Source organism: Herpailurus yagouaroundi, unplaced genomic scaffold, assembly GCF_014898765.1.
Source record: "Herpailurus yagouaroundi ecotype Mexico unplaced genomic scaffold, PumYag 77, whole genome shotgun sequence".
Classification (NCBI taxonomy): Eukaryota; Metazoa; Chordata; class Mammalia; order Carnivora; family Felidae; genus Herpailurus; species Herpailurus yagouaroundi.
In genome coordinates, this window is record NW_024412388.1 from 42,906,359 (window position 1) to 42,934,297 (window position 27,939).

A 27,939-nucleotide genomic window follows, 5' to 3' on the forward strand; every position below is an offset into this window, starting at 1 on the left:
AAATACTTCAAAGAGTGTTATACCTTCTACAATATCCTTTGAAAACCCTCTCCAATATTTTAGTCTACACTGTTGGTAAAATTTTCCTGTTATCATCAGTAATTAGGAATAATGTTAGTGGTGGGGTAGCATTTTTGGGGAAAAACTTACAGATCTTGATAACTTGATTGGTAGCCTGAATAAGGATGAGTAATTATTGAAGTATAAATGTTCACCTGCTACATATTGAGTATTTGGATATACTTAAGTAAATACAGAGCCATTAGCTGTAGCCCAAGAAAGAATTCAGACTCCTGGAAAATGTATCAGGATGATAGCTCTGAGCAGTTTAAATATTTTTGCCCTGGTTACTTGGATAACAAATTGCAATAGGATTCTAAGTGAATCAGAAAATGGTCAAGTGCTTCCAAAACATGCTGACTTATGATGGAGTGGGGGAAGATGGAAGGTTCTCTTCTACAAATAGTGTTAGTTTAGTTGTAAGATATTGTTACTTTGGTGGAAACTCAGTACTGGAGAATTAGCTTTAAAATTAAAGCTTCATGATATGGTTTCCAATTTTAACTTGTCCAGATCTGCATAAAAAAAAAAAAATTCTAGTTGCCATAACAGGACCTGTAATAGAAAAAAAAAAAAGATTTAAGCATTTGAAGTGAATATTTTGTTTACTGTCAGTTTAAAATCATGAATTCCTTTCAGATTCTTCAATTAGAAAAATCACATTAAAACTTAGATTTTTAAATTATTAGTGTCTAAATAATAGTATCATATTTTATTTATTTATTTATTTTTACATTTTTACATTTTTATTTATTTTTGAGAGACAGAGAGAGACAAAGCACAAGTGGGAGAGGGGCAGAGAGAGAGGGAGACACAGAATCTGAAGCAGGGTCCAGGCTCTGTCAGCACAGAACCCGATGTGGGGTTTGAATCCACAAGCTATGAGTTCATGACCTGAACAGAAGTCAGCCGCTTAACCAACTGAGCCACCCAGGCGCCCCTCATATTTTATTTTAGTTTTTAATGTGCTTTCACATATATTGCATTAACGCTTACTGAACGCTATTTAAAATGAATAAGTGGGGTGCCTGGGTGGCTCAGTTGGTTAAGCATTTGACTCTTGATTTCAGCTCAGGTCATGATCTCATGGTTTGTGAGTTCGAGTCCCATGTTGGCTATCAGCACAAAGCCTACTTGGGATTCTCTCTTTACCTTTCTCTCTGTCCCTCCCCCACTTTCTCTCACTCTCTCTCTCTTTTTCTCAAAATAACTTTAAAAATAGATAAAATGAATAAGTAAAATTTCATTTTAGCCTATTAGCTATTTCCAATTTTTGAACATGCATATTAATGTCTGTGATCTCCTGAAAGAGCATGAAAGTGATTTGAGATAGAGTTCCTTACAAGGGATTGTTGTTTTGAAGCTTGAGGTTGGTTATTTAGTTTGGCCTTTTGTGCCAAACTAAATTAAGCCTAGCATATAGTGCCTTTCCATTGTGGCTTCAACCTGGTTTTAGGTCCTGATCTTTAGTCCATGAAAGTTCAACAAATGCTTATTGTGTGCCGACTTTATCATTAGGTACTGTAAGTAATTGACTCTCAAACATTGTGTCTATGTGAGGTACTGATATAGAATCTCCTATAGCTTTTAAAAATGTATATACTCTTGCCTTCCCTTGGAAATTCTCTCTCCTAGGTCTAGTTGAGCCCAACAGCTTACATATTTTTAAGATCTGCTAAGAGCTTCTCCTGCACAGCTGGGTTTGGGATCTAGGGCTAGGATATACAAGAAAACATTGCCCTCCTGAAGTATACAAGTGGCAGATAATGTGATAATGCAAATAGTTACTGTGCAAACTTATAGATCTTACAGATGTTGATGACTTGATTGGAAGCCTGAATAGGGATGACGAATTATTGAAATGTAAATATTCACCTGCTACAGAAACTCAGGCAAAGAATAAACCAGAACTATGAGAAGAAAAAGGGAAAGAGAAATGGCAAGGTGAAGATTTATTACTTCCCTACCACAGGCGAGGGTCTGTGCTAGCATTTATATCTAGCTGGCTTTTGGATGTGGAGATGCAGAAATGGGAAGAAATGTTTAAATTAACCTGAACTGTTTGCTTTTCCAGGATGTCTTTAATTCCTTCTCACCTGTGCAAGCTCTGTCTTTGATGTTTTCTGAATAACAACAGCAGCAAACATTTACGCAGTGCTAAGTGCTGGGCACTGTTCTAAGTATTCCTCATTTAATTCTCATGTCCATTTTATATTTTATCAAAGTGGAAAATAACAGCACAGAGTAACTTGCCCAAAGTCACTAAACTAGTGGTAAAGCTAGGATTCAAACTCAGGCAATGTATTTCTTGAGTCTAAGCTCTTAACCATTACCTTCACTACAATGCTTTTTCCTCAGGAGAAATGCCCATCTTCAAGGTCCATTTCAAGTGTTAGCTACCTTATGAAACTTTCCCTAATTTCTTCATCCTTTCCATAGATTGGATTAATCTTTCCCTTTTCTGAACTCATGACACTTTCTCAGTGCTTTTTTGACATTTATACTTACATAGTAATATGGTAGTTATTTATGGCTTTTAAAGAAAAATCTCTCCATTTGACTAAGAGCCTATAAAGAATCCATGGACTAATATGGACTAAGAATCCATATTTGGACTAAGAATCCATGGACTAATATGGACTAAGAATCCATATTTCATTTGTCACTGTACCCCCAAACAGTGCTCAGTAAAAGAGTTTGCACATGTAAAGGGGATGGTTGAATTAATTGTTCTTTTAATATCTGAAAGGTGATATGGGGCAGAGGGGATAAACTTGTCTCCTATGGGAAAAAATAGGAAGAATTCATGGGAAGCTTGACTTTGGGCCGATATAGGAAATTACAGTCTAGGCTATGCACAAAAAATACAAGTTAACAACGTGATGGGCATGTCATGGGGGGATTGCTCATTTGTTAGGGCCTTAGATGTGATGAGCTCTTAGAGCCTTTTTTTTTTTTTTTTAAACGTTTATTCACTTTTGAGAGACAGAGAGAGAGAGAGTGCAGGCGGGGAGAGGGGGGTTGCAGAGAGAGACACACACAGGATCTAAAGCTCTGAGCTGTCAGCACAGAGCCTGATGCAGGGCTCGAACCCACAAACCGTGAGATCATGACCTGAGTTGAAGTCGGATGCTTAACTGACTGAGCCACCCCTCTTAGATCCTTTCTAGTCCTAAAATGCTCAGATCCCCAAATGTGATATAGTTATTTCTCCTCCTGAATTTGCATTGTTCTGGATGTTTTTAACGGTACACATACTATTCTATCATGTGATTTTTCTTTACACGTTTTAATACCTTTATAGGTATTATAAACATAGGCTCTAAAGATTTAGGTGAAAATGAAATGAAAGTAAATGGAATTTGAGCCAGGGGACCTAGCATACTCAAACTATGGCTTGCCTCCTTTACTCTGTAAGAGGTCACTAAAAAAAATACATCCTAGGACAATGACTGGCAAGAGCTAAATCTAATACTGACTCTAAAAAGTCAGTAAGTCAATAAAGCCTAAATAGCTTTCACCAGAGTATCTGTTTTACCTCTCTTCATATCCTATAGGCCACCTGTCCTCATTCCCATTGCCTAGAATTTTGACTTTTGCCACTGAGGTGTGAGGAGAGGTAAGTTTAGTTGTTAGACTATAATGAATACTCTCCAGTGCCAGGAGAAATGGAACCCAAGTGAGAGCGTTTTCTCTTGATACCTATTGGCAGGTAGAGATAGCTGGGAGGAGCAGGCCCTGGCTTTTATTGTTCTTGCTAAGTAAAAAGAAGAGAGAAGAAAGATCAGGCCTACATATCTCATATTTTATTTTATTATTTTAACAGCTTTATTGAGGTAAAATCAACATATAATCAACTGAACATATTAAAATGTGTAATTTAATAAGTTCTGTGAAACCATTACCACAGCCAAGATAGTGAATATGTCCATCAACCAAAAGTTTCTTCATATATACATGTGTGTAATCCCTCCTTCTCATTACTCCTCACCCCTCATCCCAAAGCAGCCATCGATCTTCTTTCTGTCACTGTACATTAATTTGCATTTTCTGTAGTTTTATATAATGGAACCCTATAGTATGCACTCTCTCTTTTTGTCTGTCTGAGATGTATCCATATTTTTGCATGTATCAGTAGTTCATTCCATTTTATTGCTGAGTAGTATTTCATTGTATAGATATATCACAATTTATTGTTGATGGGTATTTGTGTTGTTTATAGTTTTTGGCTACTACAAATAAAGCTGCTGTGAACTGTGAACATCCATGTATAAATCTTTCTATGAACATTTGGTTTCTCTTGAGTAAATACCTAGGAATGGAATGACTGGATCATATACTAGGTGCATGTTTAACTTTTTTGTAAAAGTTTTTATTTAAATTCCAGTTAGTTGCCATACATGTAATATTAGTTTCGGGTGTACAATTTAGTGACTCAACACTTCAGTATAACACTGGGTGCTCATCACAACAAGTGCCCTCCTTAATCCCCATCACCTAATTAAACCATCCCTCTACCCCCCTCCCCTCTGGTAACCATCAGTTTTTTCTCTATAGTTAAGAATCTGTGTCTTGGTTTGCCTCTCTCTTTTTTTCCCCTGTGAGCATTTGTTTTGTTTCTTAAGTTCTACATGAGTGAAATCTTATGGTATTTGTCTTTCTCTGACTGACTTATTTCACTTAAGCATTATACTCTCTAGTTCCATCCATGTTGTTACAAATGGGAAGTTTTCATTCTTTTCTTATGGCTGAATAATATTGCATTGTATATATACCACATTTTCTTTATTCATTCATCATTGGATGGACATTTGGGCTCTTTCCATAATTTGGCATTTAGGAAATGGTCAAACTGACTTCCAAAGTGGTCATACCATTTTATATTCCCATAGCAGTGTAGGAGAGTTCTAGTTCTTCCACATGTTCATCAGCACTTTGTATGGTCAATCTTCAAATTTAGTCATTCTAACCAATGTGTAGTGGCATCTCCTTGTGGTTTTAATTTACATTTTTCTGATGGCTCATGATGTTGAGCATTTTTAAAATGCTTATTTGCCATTTGTATACCTTCTTTAGTGACTTTATATTTAAAGCGCATTAGCCTGATTTAGTTGAGTCTTGCTTTTTTTCTTCTGACAATCTCTGCCTTTAACTGGGGTGTTTTGACTATTTACGTTTTATGTGATTATTAATATGGTTAGGTTTGAGTCTGTCTTGTTATTTGTGTTCTCTTTGTCCCTGCTAATCTTTATTTTCTCTTACCTTTTTTTCCAGCCTTCTTTTGGATTACTTTTTATGACTCTATTTCATTTTTATCTTATCATAGTCTATTATACTACTTAACATGTGGTAAAAAAACAAAAACAAAAACCTTACAATAGTATATTTTCATTTCTCCTGTTCAGGGCATATAATACTGTTGTGAAATTTTTTACATATATTATAAACCCCATAGGAAATTATTTTTGTTTAAACAATCAATTATCTTTTAAAGAGATTTAAACAGGATGTAAATTAAAAATAAATAAATAAATAAAGAGACTTAAACAATTAAAAAGAAAACCTTATCCATTTACTCATGTAGTTACCACTTTGAGTATTCTTCATTCCCTCATGTAGATCCTTTTTTTTCTATCTGCTACCATTTTCCTTCTGCTAAAGGACTTTAACATTTCTACAGCATGAGTGTTGAGTATGGTAATGAAATATTTCAGCTTTGTGTGTCTAAAAATGTCTTTATATTACTTTTTTTGAACTATATATTATATTCTAGATTGATTACTTTTAAAGGGAAAAACTGCTCTTACATAAATACACATCTTTCAGTGCATGCTGAGTCCATTAAAGCTTTTTGCTCTTTGAAGCTCAGCAAACCTTTTCTTTCTCAGCCAGGCTTCAATAATAGAAAACCATGCTTTTTTATGTTGTTTATGATAAGGCCTTTAGATGTCTAATGTAAACTGAAGCTGAATTGTGACTTCTTTGTACTTGACTGTCTTAATGGTATAAGGAATAATGATGGGTTCAAGGAAGCAGGAGAAAGAAAAGAACTCAGGTAGTATCTCAAGATGTTTTTCCCTGTAGTTTTTCCACTCTGAGGTTTTCCATTGTACTTAGTACTTATCTTTATTAGCTATTTATTGGAGTGATTGGTACATGTTTGAATCGTTTATTTTCAGTAGCAACCAGATTATAGGTAGTAGAGTCCTAGGCTAATGCTTTTGTAACTGCTGTGCCTTCTTGGCAAATGGATTTCTGAGGCCAACATTTTTTGTTTTTAGTCTTTTTTTTTTTTTTAATATCTGTTTATTTTTGAGAGAGAGAGAGAGAGAGAGAGCGCGCGCGCGCAAGCCGGGGAGTGGTAGAGTGAGAGACACACACACAGAATCCAAAGCAGGCCCCAGACTCCAAGCTGTGAGCACAGAGCCTGACGCAGGGCTTGAACTCATCAACCATAAGATCATGACCTGAGCCAAAGTCAGATGCTTAATTGACTGAGCCACCCAGGTGCCCCTCTGAGGCCAACTTTTGACTTCTACCCTTTACAGATCCAGATTCTAGAAATGTAAGAAACGCCAGTTTGTTCTGAAAGTAGACAACCGGAAAGCTCAAATAATCAGTATGCTCTCTTACTAACACTCGTCTTTTATTGAAAGCAATTAAATGGCAAGATCTTTTTCTCTTTCTCCAGCTCTCTCCCTCTTTTTGCCTACCTCCTTAGTCCACACCCCCCCCCCCCACGGTAGCATTAATGTAATGCTACTCCCAATGTAGACTGTATTGTAAATGCCTGCATCTTTATATCTCAAGAATATCTGCTTCCTGAGGGAACAGACTATGCCTATCTTGTTTTTGCTGGGTCTTCTGAGCCTTAAGCAGTGTCTGGCACATAATGGGCCATAAAGTATTTGTTGGATGAATGGGTAGATCAGTAATGATGAAGGAGCATGGGGCAAGCTGAGGGCCCACTACAGGCTAATAGCACCTCCTGCCCCAGGTAGGATATGTGTGATATTCCTCATGCACTGCTGGCTGCCCAAGAACAGGGGAAAGGAAAGAAAGCAAATGGTTGACTGATAGAGATCACAGTCATGAACGATAGGAGTCTCCTTGAGTTTACGATAACTTATTAAACTATAAGAAAAAGGCAAATTTATTTATAGCCTAATCTCCAGAAACCTTAGACTCTGTTTCCTGGAGCCCTAATATTGCCCTCATCAAGATGTGGGTTTAAGTTCTTGCCATGGTGATGTTGGAAGCAAAGGCAAATGAAAAATTAAATTCCCTTACTGCCTACAGCCCACTGACAAGTCCTTGAAACAAGCAGAGTGACCTTTCTCTAGGAGCTCAGCTGCCTTGGTGATGACACTTTGCTAGGAGCAAAAGGGAATCTTGGCTTACCATTATCCTGACCCCCCAGAATCCTGTGAGTCTCCTTAAACACATAAAAATTCCTTTGCAAACCTCTTTTATCTTTAACCCCCAAGGATATGTTGGCAATTATACTCCAAGCATATGGCCTCTGATACACATCTGAAGGGTCTCAGGACTGAGGTTTTACTAAACAGTAACAAATGGTTTTCCTAACACCAGCTAGCCGCTCAAGGTCCTGGAAACGTTGCTTCCAAAATTCCTTGGAGACGTACGCTGTCCCTGACCTGCCCCACCTGAAAGTATATAATCGTCACTCTTCACAACTCCAGTGCAGCTTTTTTCTGCCCATGGGTCCTGTCCCCATGCTTTAATAAAATCACCTTTTTGCACCAAAGACGTCTTCAAGAATTCTTTTTTGGCCATCAGCTCCAAACCCCACCATCACTCCAAAACCCCATCAAATATTGGTTCCTTGCATTTTTTATGAATATTACCTATCATAATAGTAATTTTCCTGAATTTTTAGACATTTCATTAAACACTTAAAATAGAAACATAGTGCTTTATCATATAGATACTTCATAATTTATATAACTATTCCTCAGTTCTTTCACTTCTAGATTATTTAGTTTTTCACTGTTACAGTGTGATAGAGATTGCTTTGTGTGTAAAATTTTACCTGTGCTTATTTCCATAGAATGGTTTTCAAGGCATTTTCAAGGCTCTTAATTTTGTATATTACTTTCCAAAAAGGTTGTAATGATTTGAACTTTCACCAGTACTGTATGGAGGTGGCTGTCTTGCTAGTCTCCCCAGCATATGGATTATGCTTTAAACATCCTTACCAAAAACAAAACAAAACAAACAAAAAAACATCCTTACCAATTTCGTTAAAAATGGCATTTTTCTATTTAATCAGGTGAGGTTGAGTATTTTCTCTAATATTGTGAACTATGTATATTTATTATTTTGTGAAGAAGACTAGCTGTATTTTCCTGCCCATGTGTATATAAGACTAGTGTGAATATTTTTTGCCTTTTTCATATTCATTAAATGGTTGAGCTTTCTTTCTATATGGCAGATTTCTAGTAAAATTAAGTGCCCCAAAGTTTCACTTTGATCTTCTTCATTAATATTCAGAATGTTCATAGTTCAAAAAGTCATTAATAGGTTGTGGAGTTACCTATTTTAAAACAGTGCTTAAGATATATATTCTGTAAATATATACACACTGCTTGGATATAAGAAGTAGGAGTTATATTCCTTGAGGAGGTTAGGGTTTGTTAAATAACAAAAATTCAACTGAGTAAATTTTAAAGACCTGATAGGCTTTATTAAATGATTCATGAATTGGGCAGCATCCCATCTAGCAAGTAGAGGGTTGCTCTGAAGAGTTGTACAAAATGGAAGGTTTTTATAGGAGACTGGGGCAAAAAAGTTATTAGCAAAAGAAAAGGATTGTTCCAGGCAAGACTGCTTTCCCTTAAGAAGAAAAGCGAAGGGTCTTATCATGCAGCTTTACCTCATCTTTGGGGGGTGCAGAGGGCCCAGGTGGCAGACTCGGTGGCACTGATCAAAAAACTCCTGACTGGTTAAGACTGCATTTCTGGGGGAGGTCGAAACTACAGTTAGATTAGGACTTAAGCAGGGTTTGGGAACTCAGTCTAAATGACACTGTTTGGGGCTTATGGTTTTCTTTTTCTTTTTTTTTTTTCTTTTCTCCCTTCCTCCTTCCTTCCTTCCTTCCTTCCTTCCTTCCTTCCTTCCTTCCTTCCTTCCTTCCTTCCATGCTTATTTATTTTTGAGAGAGAGGGAGCCAGAGGATCCTAAGTGGGCTCTGCACTGTCTGCAGTGAGCCCAGTGTGGGGCCCAAACTCACAAAACTCTGAGATGATGACCTGAGCCGAAGTTGGACACTCAACTGACTGAGCCACCCAGATGCCCCTGTGGTTTTCTTTTTTAACCGCTTTATGTAGGAAATTGTCACAGGTACTGAGGAATCAGTAGTTGTGATTGGTGATGTAGGTGGATGAACAGACGTTATAGTTGGACCTATATAACTCTGCCTCTGGGATGGTGAAGCCAGTCTATCCTGTGAGAACATTTCTTAACTCAGGGATCCTTGAATAGCTGGTTGTTAGAAAGACAAACAAATATAAATCAGGAGACAGGAATTCTAAAGTTGACTCTGGAATTAGCCTGCTTTGTGACCATTCACAAATTATTTAATCTTACAGTTCCTCAGTCTGACATCATTAAATTCCTTCCAGTTCTAAAAACTTTTGATTTTGTTATACAGGGGACAAAATGCTATTCTTATGAAAATCTATTCTTGTTGAGAACTGTTTGGGGGAAATCATAGGAAAATTCCCCATACTAGCTAAATTTTTTAGGGAAAGTGAACTCCCAAATTTAGATTTTTTTTTCTTTTGATACATTAAAAATGGTAAAATTAAATTATTGTATGCCATTTTACCTGGGTTAGAGAACTGTATATTCAGTGTTTTCTTTTCCAACATTGCCAAAAAATGACAGGTTAGAGTTCATGGAATTTCTTAAGCCTGGGTATTGTCTAAATACAGAGATTAGTGGGGTTGTGGGAGGGGGAATGGGCTAAATGGGAAAGGAGATTAAGGAATCTACTCCTGAAATCATTGTTGCACCATGTGCTAACCAACTTGGATGTAAATTATAAAAAATAAATAAATTATATAAAGTAAAAATAAGTAAGTAAGGAGATTACTTAGGAAGGGGGAAAACTAGCTGCAGAAACCCTCTTGCCCTTTAAGAGAAGTTATTTATGCATGCATTTTCTTGACTTTAAAAGTGGGCTTGAGAAAGCTGGTTGGGGCAGCTTTCTAACGCAATGGAATCTGATTGCTCTGTGTTCGATTTGTTAGGTCTGGCTCAGTGCGCTGAACTCTGCTGGCAGCTGAGAGGGGAAGCCGGAAAAAGGCAAGTTCCTGGTGCAAAGGTTGCTCTGCAGCATAATTTAGGCATTGGAGGAGCTGTGGTTGTCACGCTGTACAAGATGGGTTTTCCTGAAGCTGCCAGGTAAGTGGCATTCTGGGTTTTGTCTGTTAATGAATCCTGACTTTTCATAGCTGATGACGTTGTATATGTAAAAAGTCCAAATTTTATTGCTTTAGTACTCAATAAGTATATCATAACATTGCTTTGATAGCTTGGCTTTAAAACCTTAAAACTGGCAATTAGCTTTTAAACTTAAACAGCCTTAGGAAAATTTTGTTAAAAATTTTTGTTCAAAAGAGGAGGCAGCATAGTCAAAAGAGAGTGCTGAACTAAAAATACTTGTCTTAGCCCGGCTAACCTGAGTGATTTTAATTTAGGCAAGTCACTTTTTTGGTCTCCTTTTTCAGAGTTTGCTTTCTCTGTCTGGGCTTCTGAGGTTGTTTGGAGAAAGTTATCAAATACGCTGATTGGATCTCTGCACATGTATGTTTCAGAATCCAGCCAAGCCCTCACTGCTGCTAGAATTCCTTTTATTTGTCTCTTGCTGATTTTCTTCCTGTCCTTATCAAATTCCTCTGCTCCTCAAATCTCCAAGTGCTTTCTGTTCCAAGCCTTTCAGGATCCCTCAACTTCCTTGCTCTTGTCTCAGAGAAGTGTTATTGTTCTTCCCATAGGCAAAAAGGCCGTCTACCTTTCCAAGGCCAGGCTCTCCTCTTTGAATGCTTTTGTTACCAACCTCTTTCTGTAACTTTGTTCTAAATATTAAGTATACCTTCTCCCTTTAGAGTCTTTTCATCTTTGCCTTTCTATTGACTCCTGTCTGTTAGCAAACATGTTCAGCTCTGACAGATGATAAACATTTATTTTTCTTATTGCCTTATTTTCTTTCATAATGAGCCTTTTATAATGGGACACTTTTGTTTATCTATGCTGAAATCTTTGTCTTGGTTTTTGACTTCACCCCTGAGGTCAGGTAAAGCCAAGAGCAATCTGATTATGAAATATTGTCTTTATTTTGTTCTTATTCCCTTTAACCCTGATGTAGCTGTCAACACTAATTGGCTCCCTTTTTCTCCTGAAATTCTTGGTAATTATTTATTTTTTCTTTCTTTTTTTTAATTAAAAAAATTTTTTTTAATGTCTATTTGTTTTTGAGAGAGAGAGAGACAGAGCACGAACAGGGGAGGGGGTGGGGGGCAGAGAGAGATGGAGACTCAGAATCTGGAACAGGCTCCAGGCTCTGAGCTGTCAGCACAAAGCCTGATGCTGGGCTCAAACCCATGAACTGCGAGATCATGACCTGAGCCGAAGTCAGATGCTTAACCAATTGAGCCACCCAGGCACCCCTAATTTTTTTTAATGTTTATTTATTTTGGAGAAAGAGCCAGAGTGTGAGCAGGGGAGGAGCAAAGAGAGAGGGAGACACAGGATCCCAAGCAGGCTCTGGGCTCTGAGTTGTCAGCACAGAGCCCGACATGGAGCTCAAACTCATGAGCCATGAGATCATGACCTGAGCTGAAGTTGGACACTTAACTGACTGAGCCACCCAGGTGCCCCATCTTTCTTTCTTTTTTTTAATGTTTATTTATTTTTTATTTTTATTTATATATTTAAAATTTTTTTTTAATGTTTATTTATATTTGAGAGAGAGAGAGAGAGTGCGTGAGCAGGGGAGGGGCAGAGAGAGAGAGACGGAGACAGAATCTGAAGCAGGCTCCAGGCTTTGAGCTGTCAGCATAGAGCCTGACATGGGGCTTGAACCTGCAAGCCATGAGATTATGATCTGAGCCGAAGTCAGACGCTCAACTGATTGAGCCCTCCAGGCGCCCCTTTTTAGTGTTTATTTTTGAGAGAGAGAGAGAGACAGAGCACAAGCAGGGGAGGGGCAAAGAGAGAGGGAGCTGCAGAATCCAAAGTAGACTCCAGGCTCTGAGCTGTCAGCACGGATGCAGGGCTTGAACTCACAAACTGCAAGATCATGACCTGAGCCAAAGTCAGACACTTAACCGGCTGAGCCACCCGGGCATCCCTATTTTTTTTTTTTTTTCACACTTTTGGTTCCACAAAGGATATGTGACACACTTCTTTTCAGAATCGATTATATTCTGTTTTACAAGCTCTTGAGTCTCTTCTATCTGTCCTTTGACTTTTCTTTCTCTGTCTGGAATATCATTTCTGTTGTGAAAATTCCATTGTTTTTAAGGCCCATCTTGAGTACCGTCTCCCTTTAAATATCCACAGCACTTTTTTTTTATTTTTTATTTTTTTTTTAAATTTTTTTTTTCAACGTTTATTTATTTTTGGGATAGAGAGAGACAGAGCATGAACGGGGGAGGGGCAGAGAGAGAGGGAGACACAGAATCGGAAACAGGCTCCAGGCTCTGAGCCATCAGCCCAGAACCCGACGCGGGGCTCGAACTCACAGACCGTGAGATCTTGACCTGGCTGAAGTCGGACGCTTAACCGACTGCGCCACCCAGGCGCCCCAAAATATCCACAGCACTTTGCACCTCCTGCACCCTTATCTAGTTTTGGTTTAGTTGTAGTATATCCACATTTTTATTCCCCTCATATGAAATCTTTGAGGCCTAAGACTGTGACATCACTCCACTCCTCTAAGGATCTCTGTCATAGAGAGTGAATGTTTCCTGAATTGAATCACATAAAGAGGTGTTAAGATGTTGAATTTTTTAGTTTCCGCCTAAATGTGATCATTAGTCTGTACTGTCTTCTGGAATTCCGTTCAGTTCATATTTGCAGTTGAAAACTCTCAGTAAAATCCAAACTTTAAAGTTACGTTATAGCTACTTGAGTCAGCATATTAGTGTAACTCTCTAATTTGCTCGGATTAGAAGGTTATGAATTTGGGGAAATAAATTCTATTTTAAACATGGAATTCTCATAGTTCTTTTAATTTCAGGAGACTAAGTAATTGGGAGATTGAATTGTTCAAAATAATTACAGTGATATTTCTGGGAAAGCAGAAGTATGAACAAATCCAGCTGGTGTACAGGTTTCCCTTGCTATCCAAAAGTAAAGCATTCCTATGAAACTTTTTTTAAGCCAAAATGGTATAAAGCAAAGAAGCAATTACCATTACTTTATATGGAAAAATTCTTGAGTATTCCCAGACCCCCCAAATAACCTCTTTTATGCTTTTCTGATACCTTAGGACACATCTTACTAACAGATGCACAAAATAAATTGAGATAAAGCACAGGTGTTCACAGATACAGTTCAAAGCTGTGGTTCCCTGCTGAGTGTAGTTCTTGGGGAAAGAGCTTGGGGACAGTGCTACTCTCCACACATGCACTGCCTCTGTGATGGCTTGCTGCAAAACGAACATTGAACTCTATCATCTCTTTTTGCTTCTTCTTTGGTAAAAGCCAAAATCCTCTTTGGATTTCTTTTGGTTAGCGAAAACAGGTACTAATGTAGGTCTTTTGTAGAAGCAAAATGGCATAACATGGAACGTTTGAAAAGCAGCTATACCTGTACTAGTGACTAATAAGAATTAATGACTGATAACAGAGAAGGACAGATATCATATATTTTCACTCATATGTGGAACTTGAGAAACTTAACAGAGACCATAGGGGAAGGGAAGGGGAAAAAATGTTATAAACAGAAAGGAAGGGAGGCAAACCACAAGAGACTCTTAAATATAGAGAACAAACTGAGGGTGAATGGAGGCTGGGGGAGAGGGGAAAATGGGAGATGGGCATTGAGGAGGGCACTTGTTGGGATGAGCACTGGGTGTTGTATGTAAGCCAATTTGACAATAAATTATATTCATAAAAAAAAGAATGACTAATAAGAAAATATTGAAGGTAGTACTGATAGTTTTAGTGATCCAACATAACTCACGACAAAGGCCAAAGTTGGGAAAACGATTCTAAATCTGATGGCACAAATATATAGTTTTAAAGCGAGGTTGTGGTTTCACTTTAAATGAAGTCATTTTAAGGCACTATTTTAGGATTCCTGGACCCAGTTCCAACATGGGGAGTGGGAACTCCCACTCCCCATCCCCAAACACCAAACAATTCTTGGACACCAGTAGGTCTGAATTCAACTCCTCTGACACCATCTACCCAGAGATAGCATCACATTCCACAGCTTAAGTGTTAGGTACCACACTGACCCATACCCACCACTTCAGATGCCAGTCAAAAACCTCAGACTGGCTACAGTTTGGAGGTTTCAATGACTTCCTCCTTAGGTTTGATTAATTTGCTAGATTAGTAGCAAATTGCTAGGCTCACAGAACTCAGAAAAACACTTACTTATATTTACCAGTGTATTAAAGGATATGATAAAGGATACGAATCAACAATAAGATAAAGAGATAAATAGGGCAAGGTCCCAAACAAAGGAGCTTGGGGCCTGGTTGATTTGGTGGTATGAGGAAGGGTTCTGGTTTCCTAAGTGTGGAAGTTCTCTGAAAAGGACCAAAAGCTGTCCTCTTGGGTTTTTATGGAGGCTTTAGTACATAGTCATAATTGACCAAGTCAACAGCCATGGGCCAGCCTCCAGCTCCTCTCCCCTCCCATATGGCAGTGGTGTGTGGTGGGGTCCAAAGTCACCTTCATTAATAATAAGACACTCAGTTTACCTTTATGACTTTGAAGCATTTTCAGGAACTGTGGATGAAGACCAAATCTATCTGAGAAATATATTTTAGTCATCTGATGACCAAATAATATTTCTTATAAATCATTATATTGCAGATACCCATTGTACATGATCTGATTTACTTAGTTTCTAATTTAGCTAATTTTGATGGAGCAATTGCTACATGGTTAGGCCCCCAGAATGGTCCTCTGTGTATGTGGGGAAGGCAGACATAGTTTTTCAAAATGCTGTAGAAGCCCAGAGGAAGAAATTATTATGAAGAAGGTAAATTTAAACTGATAAGAGCAGATACTACACTTGATCTTAGCCAAAAGGTCGAGAAGTGATGAAGAAGGTAAATTTAAACCAGATGACTAGGATTGCCCAGCAAAGGGTAGAGAAAGGATATTCCAGGCAGGTACGTAGATGGGTACAGAGAGTTGAGATACAAGGTTTGATGAGTAGTTGTACTGTGTGGGTGCAGAGTAGATTATTTTGTGTGTGCCTTGGTAGATGGGCAGAGTCAATAGTGTGTAGGTGACAGAAGATACATTTGTAACTAGACTGGGTATGGTTTTGAAACCTTCAAATGCTCCCTTCAGGAGTTTGGAATTTAGCCCACAGAATTAGTTTTAACAGAAGATCATGTGATTATATTGTGCCTTAAGCAGATCAGTCTGGCATTAGTTTGAGTTGATAGGTGGAGAGACCAGAGGTCAGGAATCCTCTCAGGAGGCAGTTGCAGCAGGGTGGATAAGAAATGGTCAGTGCTGGGGCACCTGGGTGGTTCAGCCGGTTAAGTGTCTGCCTCTTGATTTCGGCTCAGGTCATGATCTCACAGTTTGTGAGACTGAGCCCCGCACTGGGCTTAGGACAGAGAGGGGAGTCTGCTTGGGATTCCTCTCTCTCTCTCCCTCCCTCCCTCTCTCTCTGTCTCAAAATAAATAAACATTTAAAAAAAATGTTCAGTGCTGCAGTAGGAACTGAGAAAATGAGAAGTCATATTTAAGGGCAGTGACCAATTGCATTTAATTTATAGTTAAACTTTTCTTTTAAGTTAGATCAATTTTGAACAGTATTTTTCTTTTCTGCTATTACAGTCTGGTTTTGAGTTGTATCTTGCATAAATTGAGGTCTGCTGTCAGTCTGTTCAGGTTGCTATAACAAAATTTGTCCTTGGCCCCCAAAATTCATGTCTTTATCATGTCATCAACTCAAAAGTCTTAAGTCCACAGTGTCATTTAAATATCTCAATCACATATGGATGAGACTCAAGGTGTGTTTCATCCTAAGGCAAATTCTTCCCCAGCTGTGAACCTGGGAGATCAAACATGATATGTGCTTCCAAAGTAGAATTCCGGGACTGGAACAGGATAGACACTCCCATTCTGAAAGGGAGAAATAGGGAAGAGAGAGTCCTGAGCAAATCCAAACTCCAACAGGGAAAACATCATTATACCTTAAGGTTTGAAAATAATCCTTGTCTCCATGTTCTGCCCTCTAGGTACTTTGAGATGAAGGTCCTGCCTTCTAAACACACTGGGGTGGGGTGTGGGCCCCCAAGGCTCTAGGCAGCCCTGCTCCTATGGGTTTGCTGGACACAGCTCATTTTGTGGCTCTGATTGTCTAGAATTGCACATGGGTGACTTTGCTGGTCTGGGGTCATGGACATGGCTTCACCCCCAAGGTTCCATTGGGTGTTGCCCTAGTGGGGACTCTCAATGGTGGCCTCACTCCCATGGTGGTTCTCTGCCTGGACCCTGAGGATCTTGGAGGCATCCCTAGAAATTTAGGAGGAGGCAGTCATGACCCTACAGCTTTGCTGGGTGCAGCATATGCTTCACCAGAGCCTGTCAGAGCCCAGCCTAGGGTGGCAGAGGAATGGGATGTTAGAATGAGGGGGAGCAGAGCCTATGAAGTGAGATGGCACTGGGCAGTGGTGACTCTTCCTTTCTTAAATTGTTCTGCCCCTAACGTCCTTGCACTCTGGGTTTGTGAAGGGAGGGGTAGCTCTGATGATCTCCTTGCCTTTGGAGTCAGTCTTCCATTGCCTTGGACAATAGGTCTTGGTTTGTGTGAGATAACAGAAAACATAAATATTTGGACTTTGACCCTGTTTCCTGACACAGGGCTCCTGAAACCCTTGTAAATTCTCAAGTTCACCAGAAGCATCTTTTGTTTAGTGAGATGACTCTGGGTGGGCTCCTACATGATGACCCTGGTATGGGGACTGGTCACCAGAAACACCAAGCCTTGATTAGAAGCTTGAAACTTTCAGTCCCACTTCCCATCTTCCAGAGAGGAGCTGGAAATGCAATTAATGATCATGCCTACTATTAAGAACAAAAGTTCAACTGAGTTTATTAAGTGATTCATGAATCAGGCAGCGTCCCATTAGCAAGTAGAGGGAAGCTCCTTAATTTAGACCAGTTTTGAATATGAGTATTGACTTTGTATTATAACACTCTATTCATTTTATGTAAGTTGAGAGCTTTTGCAATACAGATGGAGGATAGATTTGCATTCTATACTCTGTTAAATAAAACCTATGTATGTATGTATGTATGGGAAAAGCATGAGCTGGGAAGGGCAGAGAAAAAGGGAAAGAGAGAATCCCAAGCAGGCTCTGCACTGTTGGCACAGAGCGCCTCGCAGGGGCTTGATCTCACCAACCATGAGATCATGACCTGAGCCGCGATCAAGAGACGCTTAACCAACTAAGCCACTCAGGTGCCCCAATGAAACCTATTTTTAAAACCCAACTTTGTTTTTTGTTTTTTCTTTTTTTAATTAAGGTATAATGTACATATAGTAAAAGTCACCTTTTTAATGCATAGTTCTGCAAGTTTTGTCCAACATATACATTCATGTAACTACCACTATAATCATGATACAGAACAGTTCTATCACTTCCCAAAATTCCTTGTTCACCTTTGTAGTCAACCCTTCCCCCTCCCCTCCAGCTCCTGGCAACCACTGATCTGTTTTGTGCCCCTGCAGTTTTCCCTTTCCAGAATATCATGTGAAAAGAACCAAAAAGGCTTTGAGTCTGGCTTCTTTCATTGGTCATAATTCATTTGCGATTCATCCATGTTATTGCACATACTGGTAACTCGTTCCTTATCGATGAGTGGCAGGCATTCCATTATATGGATGTACCACAGATTGTTTATCCATTCCTTGGTTGAGGCTTTTTTATTTTATTTTATTTTATTTTAATTTTTTATAATTTGACATAAAGACTTTTTTTTTCAATATATTTTATTGTCAAGTTGGCTAACATAGTGTATACAGTGTGCTCTTGGTTTGGGGGGTAGATTCCTGTGATTCATTGCTTATATACAACACCCAGTGCTCATCCCCAACAAGTGCCCTTCTCAATGCTCATTACCCATTTTCCCCTCTCCCCTGCCCCCCGCCCCCATCAACCCTCAGTTTGTTTTCTGTATTTAAGAGTCTCTTATGGTTTGCCTCTCTCCCTCTCTGTAACTATTTTTTTCCCGTTCCCTCCCCCATGGTCTCTGTTAAGTTTCTCAAGTTCCACATATGAGTGAAAACATATGATATCTATCTTTCTCTGACTGAGTTATTTCACTTAGCATAATACCCTCCAGTTCCATCCATGTTGTTGCAAATGGCAGGATTTTATTCTTTCTTATTGCCAAGTAGTATTCCATTGTATATATAAACCACATCTTCTTTTTTTTTTTTTTTTTAATTTTTTTTCCAACGTTTATTTATTTTTGGGACAGAGAGAGACAGAGCATGAACGGGGGAGGGGCAGAGAGAGAGGGAGACACAGAATCGGAAACAGGCTCCAGGCTCTGAGCCATCAGCCCAGAGCCCGACGCGGGGCTCGAACCCACGGACCGTGAGATCGTGACCTGGCTGAAGTCGGACGCTTAACCGACTGCGCCACCCAGGCGCCCCAAACCACATCTTCTTTATCCATTCATCAGCTAATGGACATTTAGGCTCCTTTCATAATTTGGCTGTTGTTGAAAGTGCTGCTATAAACATTGGGGTACATGTGCCCCTATGAATCAGCACTCATGTATCCTTTGGATAAATCCCTAGTAGTGCGATTGCTGGGTTGTAGGGTAGTTCTATTTTTAATTTTTTGAGGAATCTCTACACTGTTTTCCAGAGTGGCTGCACCAGTTTGCATTCCCACCAGCAGTGCAATGGGAATTCCTGAGTTGTTAATTTTAGCCACTCTTACCGGTGTGAGGTGGTATCTCATTGTAGTTTTGATTTGTATTTCCCTGATGATGAGTGATGTTGGGCATCTTTTCATGTGTCGCTTGGCCATCTGGATGTCTTCTCTGGAAAAGTGTCTATTCATGTCTTCTGCCCATTTCTTCACTGGATTATTTGTTTTTCGGATGTTGAGTTTGTTAAGTTCTTTATAGATTTTGGATACTAACCTTTTATCCGATATTTCATTTGCAAATATCTTCTCCCATTCTGTTGGTTGCCTTTTTCTTTTGTTGATTGTTTCCTTTGCTGTGCAGAAGCTTTTTATCTTGATGAGGTCCCAGTAGTTCATTTTTGCCTTCAATTCCCTTGCCTTTGGAGATGTGTCAAGTAAGAAATTGCTGTGGCTGAGGTCAGAGATGTTTTTTCCTGCTTTCTCCTCAAGGGTTTTGATGGTTTCCTGTCTCACATTCAGGTCCTTCATCAATTTTGAGTTTATTTTTGTGAATGGTGTAAGAAAGTGGTCTAGTTTCATTCTTCTGCATGTTGCTGTCCAGTTCTCCCAGCACCATTTGTTAAAGAGACTGTCTTTTTTCCATTGGATACTCTTTCCTGCTTTGTCAGGGATTAGTTGGCCGTACATTTTTGGGTCCAGTTTTGGGTTTTTTATTCTGTTCCATTGGCCTATGTATCTGTTTTTGTGCCAATACCATACTGTCTTGATGATTACAGCTTTGTAGTAGAGGCTAAAGTCTGGGATTGTGATGCTTCCTGCTTTGGTTTTCTTTTTCAACATAACTTTGGCTATTTGGTGTCTTTTGTGGTCCCATACAAATTTTAGGATTGTTTGTTCTAGCTTTGAGAAGAATGCCTGTACAATTTTGATTGGGATTGCATTGAACGTGTAGATTGCTTTGGGTAGTATTGACATTTTAACAATATTTATTCTTCCAATCCATGAGTACAGAATCTTTTTCCATTTCTTTATATCTTCTTCAATTTCCTTCATAAGCTTTCTATAGTTTTCAGCACACAGATCTTTTACATCTTGGGTTAGGTTTCTTCCTAGGTATTTTATGGTTCTTGGTGCAATTGTGAATGAGATCGATTTCTTGATTTCTCTTTCTGTTGCTTCATTATTGGTGTATAGAAATGCAATCAATTTCTGTACATTGATTTTGTATCCTGCAACTTTGCTGAATTCATGTATCAGTTCTAGCAGCTTTTTGGTGGAATCTTTTGGGTTTTCCATGTAGAGTATCATGTCATCTGTGAAAAGTGAAAGTTTGACTTCTTCTTTGCCAATTTGAATGCCTTTTATTTCATTTTGTTGTCTGACTGCTGAGGCTAGGACTTCCAACACTATGTTAAACAACAGTGGTGAGAATGGACATCCCTGTCGTGTTCCTGATCTCAGGGGGAAATCTCTCAGTTTTTCCCCATTGAGGATGGTATTAGCCATGGGCTTTTCATATATGGCTTTTATGATGTTAAGCTATATTCCTTTTATCCCGACTTTCTTGAGGGTTTTTATTGAGAAAATATGCTATATTTTGTCAAATGCTTTTCTGCATCTATTGACAGGATCATATGATTCTTACCCTTTTTATTTTATTAATGTGATGTATCACATTGATTGATTTGCAAATATTGAACCAGCCCTGCGGCCCAGGAATGAATCCCACTTGATCATGGTGAATAATTCTTTTAATATGCTGTTGAATTCAATTTGCTAGTATCTTGTTGAGAATGTTTGCATCCATGATCATTAGGGATATTGGCCTGTAATTCTCCTTTTTTGTGGGGTCTCTGTCTGTTTGGGGAATCAAGGCTTCATAGAATGAGTCTAGAGGCTTTCCTTCCATCTCTGTTTTTTGAAACAGCTTAAGAAGGATAGGTATTAACTCTGCTTTAAATGTCTGGTAAAATTCCCCTGGGAAGCCATCTGGCCCAGGACTCTTTATTTGTTGGGAGATTTTTTTGTTCAATTTCTTTGCTGGTTATGGGTCTGTTCAAATTTTCTATTTCTTCCTGTTTGAGTTTTGGTAGTCTGTGGGTGTCTAGGAATTTGTCCATTTCTTCCAGGTTGTCAGTTTGTTGGCATATAATTTTTCATAGTATTCTCTGATAATTGTTTGTATTTCTGTGGTGTTGGTTGTGATCGCTCCTCTTTCATTCATGATTTTATCTTATTGGGTTCTCTCTCTTTTCTTTTTAAGAAGTCTGGCTAGTGGTTTATTAATTTTGTTTATTTTTCAAAAAACTAGCTCTTAGTTTCATTAATCTGTTCTACTGTGTGTGTGTGTGTGTGTGTGTGTGTTTGATTCTATATTGTTTATTTCTGCTGTAATCTTTATTATTTCTCTTCTGCTCCTGGCCTTGGGATTTCTTAGCTGTTCTGCTTCTAGTTCCTTCTAGTGTGCTATTATTAGATTTTGTATTTGGGATTTTTCTTGTTTCTTGAGATAGGCCTGGATTGCAATGTATTTTCCTCTTAGGACTGCCCTTGCTGCATTTCAAAGGATTTGGACTGTTGTGTTTTCATTTTCATTTGCTTTCATATATTTTTTGATTTCTTCTTTAATTGCCTGGTTAACCCATTCATTCTTTAGCAGGATGTTCTTTAATCTCCGTCCATTTGGAGGCTTTTTCTTGTGGTTGATTTCAAGCTTCATAGTGTTGTGATCTGAAAATATGCATGGTATGATCTCGGTTCTTTATGTTTATTGAGGGTTGTTTTGTGACCCAGAATATGATCTGTCTTGGAGAATGTTCCATGTGCACTCAAGAAGAATGTGTATTCTGCTGCTTTTGGATGAAAAGTTCTGAATATATCTGTCGAGTCCATTTGGTCCAGTGTATCATTCAGGGCCATTGTTTCTTTATTGATTTTTTGCCTAGATGATCTGTCCATTGTTGTAAGTGGAGTATTCAGGTCACCTGCAATTACCGTATTCTTATCAGTAAGATTGCTTATGTTTATGATTAATTGATTTATATATTTGGGTGCCTCCAAATTGGGTGTATAAACATTTATAATTGTGAGCTCTTCTTGATGGATAGACCCCATAATTATGATGATATGATGCCCTTTTTCATGGTTGAGGCATATTTAGATTGCTCCAGTTTTGTTGTTGTTGTTTTGTTTATGGAAAATTATCTAAATTAGCTTGAAAGTTTAACTCAACGTGTGAAAACCCTAAGTGATATAAGAATTTAAAAGTTAGAAGTAAAGGTGTATCCATGTAATGATTACAGCTGTATATATGCTTGTAAACTAGAAGGACCAGAAGAAGCAATTTTCCATTGGAAATTTGGAAATTTGGAAATTTGAGTATATGGAAAATGGAGTATAGGAAATATGGAAAATTGAGTATAGGAAACTAGTTTGAGTGATAGGATTATAGCTTTTTCATTTTCTAAATTTTTATTTTAACTACAACCCTTTATTTTGACATAATTGAAAACATACAGGGAAGAATTATAAGAATACGACAAGGAACTCCTATATACCTTGTACTCAATTTTACTATTTGTGCTTACATTTTGCCCCATTTGCTTTTTTTTTTTTTTTAACATTTTATTTATTTTTGAGAGACAGAGAGAGAGCACAAGTGGGGAAGGGACAGAGAGAGATGGAGACAGAATCTTAAGCAGGGTCCAGGCTCTGAGCTATCAGCCCACAGCCTGACGCGGGGCTCGAACCCATGAATCGTGAGGTCATAACAGGAGCCGAAGTCAGCTGCTTAACTGACTGAGCCACCCAGGCGCCCCTGCCCCATTTACTTTATCTCTTTTTCTCTACATACATTTATATATGTGCATATTTTTTTCTGAAGTAGTTGGAGGTTGGAGACCTTATGCCCCTTTATCCCTAAATAATTTTTTTATAAATTTTTAAAGTTTTTATTTATGTATTTTGAGAGACAGAGCAAGTGAGGGAGGGGCAGAGAGAGAGGAAAAGAGAGAATCCCAAGCAGGCTCTGCACTATCAGCATGAAGCCCAATATGGGGCTCAAACTCACGAGCCATAAGATCATGACCTGAGCCCAAACCAAGAGTTGGACGCTTAACCGACTGGGCCACCCAGGCGCCCCATACTTTATCCCTAAATAATTTAATGTATGTTTCTAAAAACAAGGATATTCTCTTAATCACAGTATAGTTTTCAAAATCAGGAAATTTAATATAGATAACATACTAATAATACCTAATCCAACAAACATATTCAAAATTTGACAATTGTTCCAATAATATCTTTATCTTTATAAAAGATACTATAAACTTCATTTTTTTCTCCTTGTCTAGATTCTAACCTAGGATCCTGAATGCATTTAGTTGTCATGTCTCTTTAGCTTTCTTTAATGGGAAACAACTCCTTAGCCTTTCTTTGTAATTCTTGGTATTGACTTTTTTGAAGAGTACAAGTACATTCCTTAGGAGTAGAATGTTTCTCAATTTGCGTTTGTCTGATGTTTCCTCATAATTAGATTCAGATTGTACATTTTTTTGCAAAAAATACCACTGAAGTGATGATATCCTTCTTAGCACATCATATCTGGAGGCAAGATAAAAAAGTTTCCCCTGCTATCTGAAAATAGAGCATTCCTATGAAACCTTTCAAAAGTTGAAATGGTGCAGAGTGAAGAAGCAATTACCATGTTGTAGCAGCTAAAATCCTCTTTGGGTTTTTTGTTTTTGGTCAGCAAAAACAGAGATTAATGTTGGTCTTTCATAAAAGCAAAGTGACGTAAAGGGAACCATTGGATAGCAGAGGATACTTGTATCTGTGGCCTGTGGGAGCTTGTAGTCTGGACTCTGCTCCATGAAGTATCAAGATACTTTGTACACTGAAAAGTGCTACTTATCAGTGTATCAGTTAGTATTTTATCATATACAATTAGGAAGTGACAAGCTTAGAAAAGGGCATAGTGATGATTAACAGTTGCAAAGTTAGACAAATGAAATGGGCTTGTGGAGGACTAGTTGTGGCCACTTTATTTGAGGTCATTCATTCAGACTTTTGACTGGAAGATAGTGTACCATAGATAATTCTGCTCTAAATGGAACAGGAGAACATAAGAATTTAGGTAAGGGAGAGAATTCAATGTAATTTCACTTCCATTCAGTCACTGTTTACCAACTGTATGCTGGGAACAGGAGACACAATTTTTTATTTTATTTTTTAAATGTGGTATCTGCTCTGGAGAAGCTGTCATTTAGTAGGGTTTTACAGAAGAGGAGTTTTCTGGCCTGGATCTTGAAGGATAAAATGGAATTTGCTAAGACAGAGGTATTCTAGATACAGGAAGTAGCACTGACAAAGGCATGGAAGTGTGGGGTAGCATGCCATGCTCTAAGTACTTACTGTATGTATCTCAGCATGGCAGGGGTGCGGGTTCCATTCCTCATTAGTGATATTAGTATGATTCCTCTAGTAGGCTTGCTTTTCGGCTTCTTAGACTTCCCATACCTACTTGTTCACTCTTATTCTCAACTGATTGCTTTGCCTTATACATTGTTGAAAAAATAGAAGCCATTAGACCAGACTCCTTCATCTTCCATTCTAAGACCTAATCTAGAATTGCACCCATCTGATTCTCTTTCTTCCATTGAGTCACCTCTTCTTCTTTTTAAAAAAAATTTTTTTTTCAACGTTTATTTATTTTTGGGACAGAGAGAGACAGAGCATGAACAGGGAAGGGGCAGAGAGAGAGGGAGACACAGAATCGGAAACAGGCTCCAGGCTCTGAGCCATCAGCCCAGAGCCCGACGTGGGGCTCGAACTCACGGACCACGAGATCGTGACCTGGCTGAAGTCGGACGCTTAACCGACTGCGCCACCCAGGCGCCCCACCTCTTCTTCTTATCATAGGCCCCTGGATCTCATCCTCTCTCACCTTCTCAGGTCTTTTGTTCTTCTAACTCCTTTTCCCTGGTTCACTACCATCAGCAGGCAAAAATGCCCTGATATGTTAATCTTAAAAAAGAAAAACAAAAAGTACATTTTCCTTGATACTGTAATCCCCTCCAGAGACCACTCTTTTTCACTGTTCCTCTAAAAGTAATATCTCAAAAGAAGCACACTGTCTGTATTTCTCTCTCCTATTCACTCTTTAATTCACTATAATCTGACTTCTGCCTTCCACTACTTCTTCAGATTGTTTTGTCAAAGTCACCTTTACTCTCCCTGGTGCCAAATCCAGTGGGTATTTGACCTTTGGCAGCATTTGACATGGTTTACTCCTCCCTCCCCAATTCTTTCTCCTTTCTCAGCTTCTGCAACACCTCTTGTATCATTGGCTGCTGCTTCCTCTTCTCTAAATAATGGAGTTCCATAGGATGTTGTCCTGGCCTTTCTTCTTTGTCTATAATTCCCTCAAGGGAAGCTTATCAGTTCCCATGGATTTAAATACTTTGATTATGTTGATAGTTATTCCCATTTTATATCCAGCCTCAACCTCTCCTCTGAGCTCCAGATTCTCATATCCAACTGCCTTTTTGTCTCACAGACATCTCCTACTTCATGTGTCTAAAATGCAACTTCGATCCCCTCTACTTCCACTGCTTTCTTCCTTTTATCCATATGTGGCACCGCTGCCCCCTCAGTTATTCAGGAACACCTGAATATTCGTGTCCTTTCCCCCCACCCTTAGATCCTCCTCATTACTCTTTGGTAGCAAAGCCAATGGATTCTGTCTCTAAAATGTATTTGAATGCACTTCCTTCTCTCCATTTCCACTGGCAGACTGCCTTCACTGGGGTTCAGACCACCATCACTTCTCACCGTTAGTGCAGAGCCTGTCGTGGGCCTCGAACTCACAAAACTGAGATCATGACCTGAGCTGAAACTGAGAGTCAGACATTTAACCATCTGAGCCACCCAGGTGCTCCATCTTCCTTGTGATTTTATTTTTTTTTAATTTTTAAAAATATTCATTTTTGAGAGAGACAGAGTGTAAGCAGGGGAGAGGCAGAGCGAGAGGGCGACACAGAATCCAAAGCAGAATCTAGGCTCTGAGCTGTCATGTCAGCACAGAGGCTGACATGGGGCTTGAACTCACAAGCTGTGAGATCATGACCTGAGCCGAAGTTGGACGCTTAACCAAATAAACTACCCAGGTGCTCCATCTTATGATTTTCTTAATGTCACCTTCTCTTCTGTAGCTCACTTTATTGTAAGAATACAGAACATAATACAAATAACATACAAAATATGTGTTAACTGACCTTTTATGTTACAGGTAGGGCTTCTGATCAACAATAGGCTCTTAGTAGTTGTTAAGTATTTAGGGAATCAAAAGCTCTGGAGAATTTTCAACTGCACAGGGGTCAGCACCCCTAATTCCCACATTGTTCAAGGGTCAACTGTAGGTTGCTTGGTGATAGTTCTTACAACAGTGTGCAGAATGAATTGGGGAGGGGGGAGGTGAGAACAGAGGTGGGGAAAATGGTTAGGAGGCTGCTTGAATAGTCCAGTTTATCTTTACATGGCTAGCTCATTTACAAAATTTACAACCTAATTTAAATATCACCCCCTCAGAGAGGCCTGTCTGACCAGACTATCTAAAATAGAACACCCAACACACACATATATAATTTATCTATATCTTCTTGACCTGCTTTATTTTCTTCATAGTAACTATATTTCACATTTTTTTGCTTGTTCATTATCTCTCTCCCCAACTAGCTTCATGAGGGTAGGTTTCTTTGGTTTATGTATTTTTTTTATTTTATTTTTTATTTTTTAAAATTTACACCCAAATTAGTTAGCATATAGTGAAACAATGATTTCAGGAGTAGATTCCTTAGTGCCCCTTACCCATTTAGCCCATCCCCCCTCCCACAGCCCCTCCAGTAACCCTCAGTTTGTTCTCCATATTTATGAGTCTCTTCTGTTTTGTCCCCCTCCCTGTTTTTATATTATTTTTGTTTCCCTTCCCTTAGGTTCATCTGTTTTGTCTCTTAAAGTCCTCATGTGAGTGAAGTCATATGATTTTTGTCTTTCTCTGACTGACTAATTTCACTTAGCGTAATGCCCTCCAGTTCCATCCACGCAGTTGCAAATGGAAAGATTTCATTCTTTTTGATTACCGGAGTAATACTCCAGTGTATATATTTACCACATCTTATTTATCCATTCATCCATCGATGGACATTTGGGCTCTTTCCGTACTTTGGCTATTGATGATAGTGCTGCTATAAACATGGGGGGCATGTGTCCCTTCAAAACAGCGCACCTGTATCCCTTGGATAAATGCCTAGTAGTGCAATTGCTGGGTCATAGGGTAGTTCTATTTTTAGTTTTTTGAGGAACCTCTATACTGTTTTCCAGAGTGGCTGCACCAGCTTGCATTCCCAGTTTGGTCTATGTATTTTTAAGGGCAGTGCCTACCACCTAGTGAGCACTAAATATTTGTAGAAAAATGGGAAAAAAAAGCTTAATTATTTTATGGGCTTAATTATGGTTTTCTTTGGTAAGAGCCACAACATCTTTGTTCTTAGGAATTTTGAAAATTACTATTGTTAACTATTGAAAAACCTAATATCTGCATGACTCCATGGGTTGAAATTGATTTCTCCAATTCTTTTAGAACTCATCAAATTGAGGCTGCTCCAACTAGCTCTGCGTTTGATGGATTTAAGGCAAATCTTGTCTTTAAGGAGATTGAGAAGAAACTTGAAGAGGTAAGTAAGATTTGTATAAAATACTACCTGGAG

General features: G+C 38.7%; 1 protein-coding gene and 1 pseudogene across 1 annotated transcript in view; one reads left to right on the forward strand and one right to left on the reverse strand.

Moving 5' to 3' along the window:
• SCP2 (sterol carrier protein 2) overlaps window positions 1-27,939 on the forward strand; it is a 127,389-nt gene that overhangs the window by 79,661 nt on the left and 19,789 nt on the right. The window contains exons 12-13 of the mRNA XM_040470272.1: window positions 10,335-10,488; window positions 27,813-27,906. Coding sequence (XP_040326206.1) covers window positions 10,335-10,488; window positions 27,813-27,906 — 248 coding nt within the window. The remainder of the gene's footprint in view (window positions 1-10,334; window positions 10,489-27,812; window positions 27,907-27,939) is intronic.
• On the reverse strand, window positions 15,221-15,369 carry LOC121027938 (uncharacterized; annotated as a pseudogene).